Source organism: Buceros rhinoceros, unplaced genomic scaffold, assembly GCF_000710305.1.
Source record: "Buceros rhinoceros silvestris isolate BGI_N320 unplaced genomic scaffold, ASM71030v1 scaffold18339, whole genome shotgun sequence".
Taxonomy (NCBI): domain Eukaryota; kingdom Metazoa; phylum Chordata; class Aves; order Bucerotiformes; family Bucerotidae; genus Buceros; species Buceros rhinoceros.
Window position 1 is genome coordinate 2,602 of NW_010433483.1, and position 9,243 is coordinate 11,844.

Here is a 9,243-nt window from a genome sequence, read left to right on the forward strand (position 1 = left end):
TTCTGAGGAAGCATTTCGCTGACAGCAGAGCAAACTAGAGGAGAACTTCTACCTGCATTGCTGACATTTGGGAAAAATAATATAAGACAGGATTCTGCTGCCACGATACTTGTATTTTGTTGGTTTTTTTTTTAAATCTTCCTGAGTCCTGGAGAGGGATTCTATAGTCCCCTCCCTGAGGAAATCACCAGCCAGAACTCAGAATACTGCAGGCTTTCCACAGAACAGGCATGGTACAAAATGTGATTTTGGTGTTTTTCCGCAGGCGACTCAGCCAAAGACCTGCTGTTGAGGAGCTAGAAAGAAGAAATATACTAAAACGTGAGTATTTCTTTTTTTCTAAAGTCTTTTATATGTGTTTGTTGAAACAAGTGATTGCATTTCTAGGATATATTATTTTTAAATAGACAAACTCATTCACTGGGATTATTTTCTGTCTCTGAAACTTTTAATTTTTCACATCTTGGGTTTCAATTACTGCAAGAATCAGAATTTACACTTTGAGAAAGGCAGGCAATTTAGTACAGAGAAGCACGACTTGTTGACATTCAGGCTTTCAACTAATTTTCATTCTGATTAGACTGTTACGGATGTCTAAGAGGGGGATACAATCTTGGTGTCACACTGTGCAAGGAGAATTGGGCTGCCATTTTTCAAGACATGGGCTGTCCTGGCAAACTGTACACTGAACACCACCAAGGCTGACATGGAATGGAGAAATCAACCTTGCAGAAGTGGGATTCTCTCCCTCATATCATTAGGGACCTTCCCAAAGGTCTCTAAGGAAAGATCATCTGCGACGCTAAAGTTCCGAGAGGGACAGTCCCAGGCCTGTTGCAGGTGCTGCCACAGGGGAATGTGGTTAACACCTCCAGATGAACACGAGGCAGGAACTTGCAGCTCTTTTCCTAAAGGTTGGGGTTCTGACCCGGGGATCCAAAAAGCGGTGAACATAACCCCTTTCCTTCCAAGCGCTGGGAATCCCCTAAGTTAGGGGAAGGAGAGAGAGAACTTCGCAATTGTCTCCACTTTGGCTCTGAGGCAGGAGGAAGGGGGAGGCCATCTGCTTGAAGGAAAAGTATGTTGCTTCTGGTGTTTTCATGGTCCATGTAGTGTTGAAAGACAAAACCCAGAATGACGCGAACAAGTTTGTTTCTCACTATACAAGCATAAACGATAAAGCCACATAAGTTTATATTGTACAAGTGATGCTGCCTATGCTGTTTAGTTCATATTTAATTATTAATGCAGTTGTAATTTGCTAGGAAAGTTACCTACATTTTGTTTCCTAAAATTTAATGCCTCAGAACTTTCTCAGTATTTCATAGAAAAAACTTTATGCTCTTGCTATTGAAGTTATTGGGAATTTAATTTCAGTTTTAACACAAAGACATTCCACAGTCAGCTTTTATTTATGGGTGTTTTCAGTACAGTTCCAGTGCATACAATGCACATGGTAGAATTGCCACACGAGACAAGAAATGGCAGTAACCTGAGATTCTGAAATATGTTGGGGCCAGATTTTCATGTCAGGACCTAAGATCTCTGAAAATCTATTTGTTTTTTTTCCGGCTAAGGAAGAGCTCATCTCTACTGATAAAATCTGTTCCTTTATGTTTACTTTTTGAAGAGTGCTGGTTACATCCTTAATCTGGGTTAAACTGACCAGCTTTAATAATAAAAAAGTTTGAATACATTCATATAATGAGCTTAGAGAGAGATAAAGCAGAAAGACGATAAAGCAGAATTAAAGATATTTCCTGAATGCCAGCTAAACATACTGGTCTAGATTTGTATCTCATTTAAAGAGCTCCCAGCATGGAGAAAATTTATTGACTTTCAGTTGCTCAGGCTTTATGCAGGTTCAGCTGGGATCAGAACCACTTCTATTTCATTTCCCTCTACCATTATATAAAAAGCAGGAGGTCTCTTGCAAAGGGCAAAGGTCATCACTCATCTGTGTCAGTTGTAGTCATAAAAACTGGACAGATGAACAACTCCAGTCTCAGTTTTGAGTGAATTTGGAAACTAGTAAAGACTCTTTTTAGTAACAAAGATACCGACATTCTTGTCAGGGACTTTAAAAACACCGGCACTGGGTGTGACATGCAGAGCTGCAGCAGTAGAAACGCCCTTCAGTGAAACCACTACAACCCCCTCCAGCTTGTGAGGGTCTGTACTGGTGTGTCCTGAATTTCCTGACACCTTTGATGTTCATAACACCTACTGCTAACGGAAGCAGTGCCACCCCCCAAGCTGGTTTAAGGACTAAAAATTCACATTTAGACAACGCTGTCAAAATGAGAAGCATATTGCAAGTGCTCAAGTGCAACTACTAAGTTATTGTAAAATAAATCTCGGTAAGATTAAAAAAAGTCAATTCTTATCTCCCTTAGGGAGATGTTTCTGAAATAAAATACTTAAAAAGCAAACCCAAAGCCGACGCTTTCTTACAATTCTGTTCGCCTTCTCAGTCAAAGCTTTGACTACAGAAACGTGGCTGGTTTACCACAAAGCATGAAAAGCTTATGAACTAGAATCACAACTCAGGTGTTCCCACGTTCTTCCCGTATTCACTGACATTCCCTTAAGCCCCCCTGCACAATCCGCAGTTCATTCGGAAGCCCAGGAACTGGTTCAGTGCCACGCACAGCCAAGAGTGCCCTGAATAACTCCCAGGGCAGCAGAGTGAGTTACAGCCTGCACATGTCACTTCTTAATTGGGAGTGTCTCTCCGCTGAGATTTAGAAAGCCAGCCCGCTGATGAATGGATCTCAGCGTAGGCAGAGTGATGCTGATGGGAAAAACCTCTCTGGATCGTCTCTGTGACAACGCCCGGGTTTTATAAAGCCCTTGGTAGCATTTCTTCTCGAATCTTGTTTTATATTTTCTAAAATAACTGTTTCTTTTATTTCTTCAACCTGGCAATAAGCACTGAACCTGAATGAATGTCTCATAGAAATGGGCCACGACACACATTTAGTGTGGTTGGGAAAGCATTTTTTAAACAGAAATGTGTATTTGTTTTTTTCCGTTAGGAATTTTCAGTGCATATCACAGTCGTATCTTGAAAAGCCACTACAGCACAGAAAATTTTCTTCTTTTAATAAAAATGTATATATAGGAATATCTAAAGGGGTCAATTAACACTGAATGAAGTGTGCCAGTAACTCCTCGCAGGTGTCTCTACATCTTAGAATACATTTCACTTTTTAAAGCCTCTTCTCTTTTTTTAAACATTCCAGACTTAACTTAACTGCTCAGCCCTGACACAGCACTAATTTTAGCTGTCCTGGTCTCTTTTATATTTCTGTGCCTTGCCACCGAATTGTAATATACCACATTATAGCTATAGGTTCATTTGATTTACATTTCTACTACAACCAGTTGTGGCTCTGCACTACTGCGTTATTTGAAATTACAGCCACGTTTCAGTGTAACCTAACGAGCATAAAACTCAGGGTGAAGAATACTCCATTACTAATAATATCATCTGGAAACTCGTCTGCAGTGCTAGTGGGTTTGCGAGGGCTATCAAAAATCACGTGCGTGCTTTAACACTGGAAATACCTACTGCAAGTGGTATAATAAACTCCACGGTAGAATCCAGAGAATCTCAGAATGGTTAAACATTTTTCTATAGCTCTTCAGCTCTGTTCAGGTCATGGGCTCATGCCTTAATTTAGTAACAGATAGTACTAGAAATAGAAATGCCATTAATTCATTTCCCAAGGCAAAGGATACATTTCACCCAGTGTTACAGCACTGCAGTCTATTTTTAGACCCAGCGTGTAGGAGTTATCACGGCTTGAATGTTAATAGGGACAACACACAAAAGCGAGCTGGCTTAGGTTCGAAGGGAACGCTACCAAAGAAAACCCCGTGAGGATGAAGAGGTTCTAATGGCAGCGGCATACCTTGAATGGCAGAGAAAGCAAGCAAGCAAGTCAAAAATAACTACTGTGGCACTGCGACCGTCTAAAGATGTAGCCTGAGACCCAGGTTATACAGGGAAACACGCTGTGCCTGGAGCTGCTGCAGAGTCTTTTCAGCATCCAACAACGATTGGCCTCAGCAACATGGAGAATCAGAAATGGTGATTAACTATGGAATATTTTGATTTTCTTTCTTAAGTTTACATGATTGAGTTGGTGTGGGTGCTCTCGTTTTACTAAACCTCCTTGGAGTTGGAAAAGCTGACGCTGGCACCAGTACATTGTCCTTACAGCGAGGTAACTGCACATTCTCAGGGAGGTGCACTGAACTAACCAAACACACAACTAGCTACTGGTTTTCCTGTGCTCTGATCTGTATTGCTTGGAACTCACGAGGAAAGTCATCTTCTTGGATTTTTTATATTCCCCACAGAACGAAATGATCAAACGGAACAGGAAGAAAGAAGGGAAATCAAACAGAGACTGACAAGAAAGGTAAAATTTTGCAATACCTTCTATTAGTTTTTAGAAAGTTGGCAAAGCTAGTATAAAATCAACCACAGAGATCATCATTACACAAAACCTCCCGTAACAGTCATCCCCCTCGGCAGCGCCTGAGAGCAGTATCTAGTAATGCGATTTATGAAAATATCCACCATCACACCAGCAATGCGAGGCTTGGTAGAACACTGACCTACACACTTTAACCAGAAAATGGCTCTGCTCACACGCTGCCTGTCTTGCAGCTGCAGTGCTGGAAAAGGACTGGTGCGTTCTTCGAGGCGAGCGGCAGCGGAGCTGACTCCCTGCTGAGCGCCAGGCGAGCTCCCACAGTCCCTCATTGGGTTTAAGGTGTTCTCGGAATCAGAACTAGATCTGTTTGTTCTGCTCCCAGGAATCCCTACTGGAATTGCAGGCCAAACACGCTGATGACTTGTTAAAGCCCAATTGAAATGCTTGCAGTGCGGCCAGTCCTGAATCCTTACACAGACAATCTGCCGCTGCCTAGAGTAGAAAACCCCGACAGCACGTGGTACTATACACCGATCACAATTAATTCATTATGATTCCTTTACATATGGTAAATGCATTTTATCAATTCCCAGGTTAAAATATTTTCCTCCTTTATAAAGCCCCTGCTGTAGCCCACAACTCCATTTAGACCATGATCACTCCAACAATCCTCTGAAGGACGGAGTATTGCCAAGGGTTGGGTTTTCCCACATACGGAAACGCACACTAAGCTGCAATAGGAAGCGGGAAACGTTGCGTGTTTTATTGGTAAGTTTGTCATTAACACTGGTTTTATTTTACAAAACCATTAATACAGCTCAACCAGAGACCTACCGTTGATGAACTCAGAGACAGAAAAATCCTGATTCGATTCAGTGATTACGTGGAAGTGGCAAAAGCCCAGGACTACGACAGGCGAGCAGATAAACCGTGGACCAGACTCTCAGCAGCAGATAAGGTACTGGCGTAATTAAAATGACGTATTACTGCTCTCTACTCGCTTTGTCTGTAACGATGCATCAGATTCTGCAAAGACATTTAACCTCTGGGACAGTAATCTCTGTAAATGTTACCATTCTTTTTTCTGCTGAATCCACACTGACCAGTGCTTACAGTCATAAAAAATGCTATTTATAGAAGTGCCTATTTGGTACTATCAAGGCTTCTACCCAGCCCAGCGACTGAGAGGAAAAAAAAAGGTGGATATGATCTTTCAACACAGTACCAACCTTTATCCTTAGACTAGAAGTTTTGTCCCAAAAATGCAAATTTCCTCCACTACGTCTCTCAAGATGCAAATACTTCCTTTCCCGTTTCCTACAGAACACTCAAGGAGTTGCCTGATCCCACATTTGCACGAGCATAAACACACACTCAGTTTTGTTCCATCACATACCTGCCACAGGGTGTATATCCCAATTTCGCTGTCACGTTCAGGTGCCTGAGCAGTATGAGGTAGTTCAGCTGCTGAGGAAGTTCTGAAGTTTCAGGGTGGCAGGAAGCAGGAGTAGGGATGCCGAGATAATTACTGGGCAAAGTGGGGAATACAGGACCATTGCTTACTGGTTTGTTCTGAGCAGCGGAGATCAAACACTTCATTCTCCATTCCAGTGTCTCCCCGCTCTAAAGCGTAACAAACAGTTTGGGAGGAACTCGTATAGAAAAGGAACAAGGCACTTCTAGTACAGTAGCTGTTCTCCTGAACCACAGAATCATTTTGGTTGGAAGAGACCTTTAAGATCATCAGGTCCAACCAAACAAATCACCAAAATGGTGAAATTTCCTTGTGGGTACTTGGTACATATAAAAATTGGGCTTTTCTTAGTTTTTCTGGTTTTATATTGTTAACTCGGCAGGTTTATAAGGTAAAAAGAAAGCGAGAGTTCAGTCACGTGAACTGGTGGCACAGGTCGGGAATGCAGGGTCAGGAGCGCCACCGCTGCATTTGTGACTGAAAACCTTCTCTTTCGGAGTAGACAAATACATTATTTTTCCTCCCTTTTCTTTAATAAGCCAAACCTCTGATACAAAACACAAAGAGAACTACAAGCTTCATCACTTCAGGCAGCCAGTGAGGTACCAAATACCTAAGAGTCTGTGAAAGCACCAGTCCGATCCAGTTCACTCGCAGATGCCGTTTGAACATAAGAATGCCCTCACTTCTATAGCCATGAATTTCATCCTCTGAAGCACAAAAAAGGACCGTTTTTCTTCACTTAGGACTGTGCAATCCTATGCCTGGACTGGCGCTTGCAAGTTGTGATAAAACAAACAGTCTGAATTTTATTTTTAGAAATGACACATATTGAAATTCCATAAAAGTCAGTTCACCAGCTGATGGATTTCTTGGCAATGCCTCCTGATCTTTAATAGATTTTAACAGGAATTTTATTTAATAAGAGACAACAAGCACTGTGCTTTTCTGGACAGAAGCAACCCTGTCATCACTCAGTAATGAACGACCAGTCTCGTTTGTCCATCTAACCACAACCTCCCGCACCTCCCCTGGCGCGGTGCGCTTGGCTACACCCAACACCTGCCACTCCTACTTCAGAGCACTCCCCTTTGCTCGGCCAGGCCCGTGTTTCACAACGCCTACACATGCAAACGTATTTGCTAACCTTCTCCTATTTCCATTTTCTAGGCAGCAATTCGGAAAGAGCTAAATGAATACAAAAGTAATGAAATGGAGGTACACGCCTCAAGCAAACACTTGACAAGGTCAGTTTTCCAGCTCTTTATTTCCGATGTCTGCTATAATGAGCCTGCTTGAGTCCTCAGTCTGCATTTTACTCTTACATGCTGGATGGGGGAGAAGAATATGCAAAGAAGCTTTATTTTATAAGAAAATGGAAGTATTCTTCTCTCTTTTCAGAACTGGGTTTTCTGATTTGTAATTTTTTTTTTTTGCTTTGACTAAGCACATACTGAGAAGGCCCCAGTCCTTCTCCAGAACGTCACTCAGCTTCATTCTTTACACCGAAGATTCAAAAACTTGACAAAAAATTAAATGTAAGGTGTAACTCAGAAACAAATACTGTTTTTTAAAAGTAGATTAACACCTTAATGCAGTATATAAAGGTTTTTGAATTAAATGTACTTGACTGTGCAACCTTATTCCTACACACACTGCTGAGAAAGGCAGGGTCCATACTGTCCCAAGGCATCCTCCATGCCCGTGCATAAGGCACGTGTTCCCCCTGGACTTGTTCTAACGGGTTCAGCCTGGAGATTTCAGGATCCCTTGAACGTGGGTCCGGCTGCCATTGGAAGTAGCACAAACCACCCCCACCCCCCCAGCACGGGGTGAGATAACTGGTTTGGACTCTTGTTACGCCCCGAGTGGTCAGCCCAGTACGGACCCAGTCAATCCAGCACACGCTTCACCTGCACTGATGGCTGCTTAAACATGCATGAAAACATTTATTTTCCTTTACTACGTTGAGAAAAAAACCTGAGAGGGGCTGATTCCCCAGCCATCAGTACTTGCAAAAATACTGTGGTAGTTAGAGAAAAATTGAAATATAAATCAGTTATTTCCTACAATTTCTATTAGGTCTCTTGAGCCAGTCCAACTGCTCTTACCACACAATTGCAGGAGTTGCTGGGAGCACAGTGTACTCTTGCCGTGCCTCTAAGCACTCCCCCCTGTCTGCTGCTAAAATAAGTTGCTCAGCACGGTGCTGGGAAGGTGGTGTGCAGCCTCGTGCTGTGGCAGGCTCACGGCAGCACTGCCCCGCTCAGTTCTGACCGCGGAATGAATTCTGGCTTACCTGAGCTCTGGCTGTTCAACCAAAAGATGGTCTAGGCAAACCCACCCAAGCTGTAAACACAATGAACATCGGTGTAAATGCTGTATTTGCATCATTCTAGACCATTTGTACAGTTGTTTGGGCTCTTCTAACATGACAGGACTCTGACTCAATCTTTATGAAGTAGAGGGGGAAAACGGGACGGCTGCAGTTTAAGTCTGAGAGAGAGAGATAAACCTTCTCTAATTGAAGCTACCTGGGGAGTTTAAGTAGATTATAATGATACATTTTGAATTTTGTTTAGGATATTAGGACTTAACAGGCTTACAATTTACAATTAGTGCTAAGGCATTACAAATGATTTGGACTTTAATTACGTATCTCTGCCGAAAGAACAAGCCCACAGAGCAAGAGTATATTTATTCCAGACTCTGATGAGCAACAGAATGTTCTCGTATTTTCCAAAGCATCAGCTCAACATTGCTTAACTCTTACAAAAAACAAGATCATTGCACAAAAAAGAATATTTCTACCAATGACAACTTGTGGCTTAATTCCTAAAAGAAAAAAACTTAAAATCAACCCTACACCTATAGGGACTCCCAACCAAACTGGTTAGACTGGGCCCTGAGGGCTGTCAGCTGCACCACAGTCATGGCATACGTGTCAAAATTAAAACTGAAAATCACTCATATTCTTCAATATTGTTACTGTACCTTCAAACAGAAACAAAACTGTTTTAAAACTTTTTTCTTAATTTAACACTGAATTTTTTAAAAGAATATATATATTTTTTAAGTGGTTTGAAAGATGTCTCTTGTTTCTCCTAGATTTCACAGGCCATAGAAATTTTCTTCTGAGAAGAATCTGTCTTTACTTTTTGATACTGCTGCTGAACACTCATCAGGGAATATCTCAGTCTTTCCCTCAAGTTCAGTCCAGGATCCCTTGATGTTTTTGTGTAGAAGGACTCTGCAGCTGAAGCCTCTGCAGCACTTAGTTCGGAAGGAACCACCAGAGATGTGCTTCGCTCTGAAGTCGGA

General features: G+C 42.0%; 1 protein-coding gene across 1 annotated transcript; it reads left to right on the forward strand.

Annotated features, from left to right (window-relative positions):
• The first annotated feature begins 230 nt into the window (after positions 1-230).
• LOC104500478 (phosphatase and actin regulator 3-like) lies at positions 231-7,221 on the forward strand. Its single transcript, XM_010144131.1, has 4 exons — positions 231-321; positions 4,369-4,430; positions 5,266-5,406; positions 7,093-7,221. The coding sequence occupies exons 1-4, from the start codon at positions 231-233 to the stop codon at positions 7,219-7,221; spliced, it is 423 nt and encodes a 140-aa protein (XP_010142433.1).
• Positions 7,222-9,243: the final 2,022 nt, after the last annotated feature.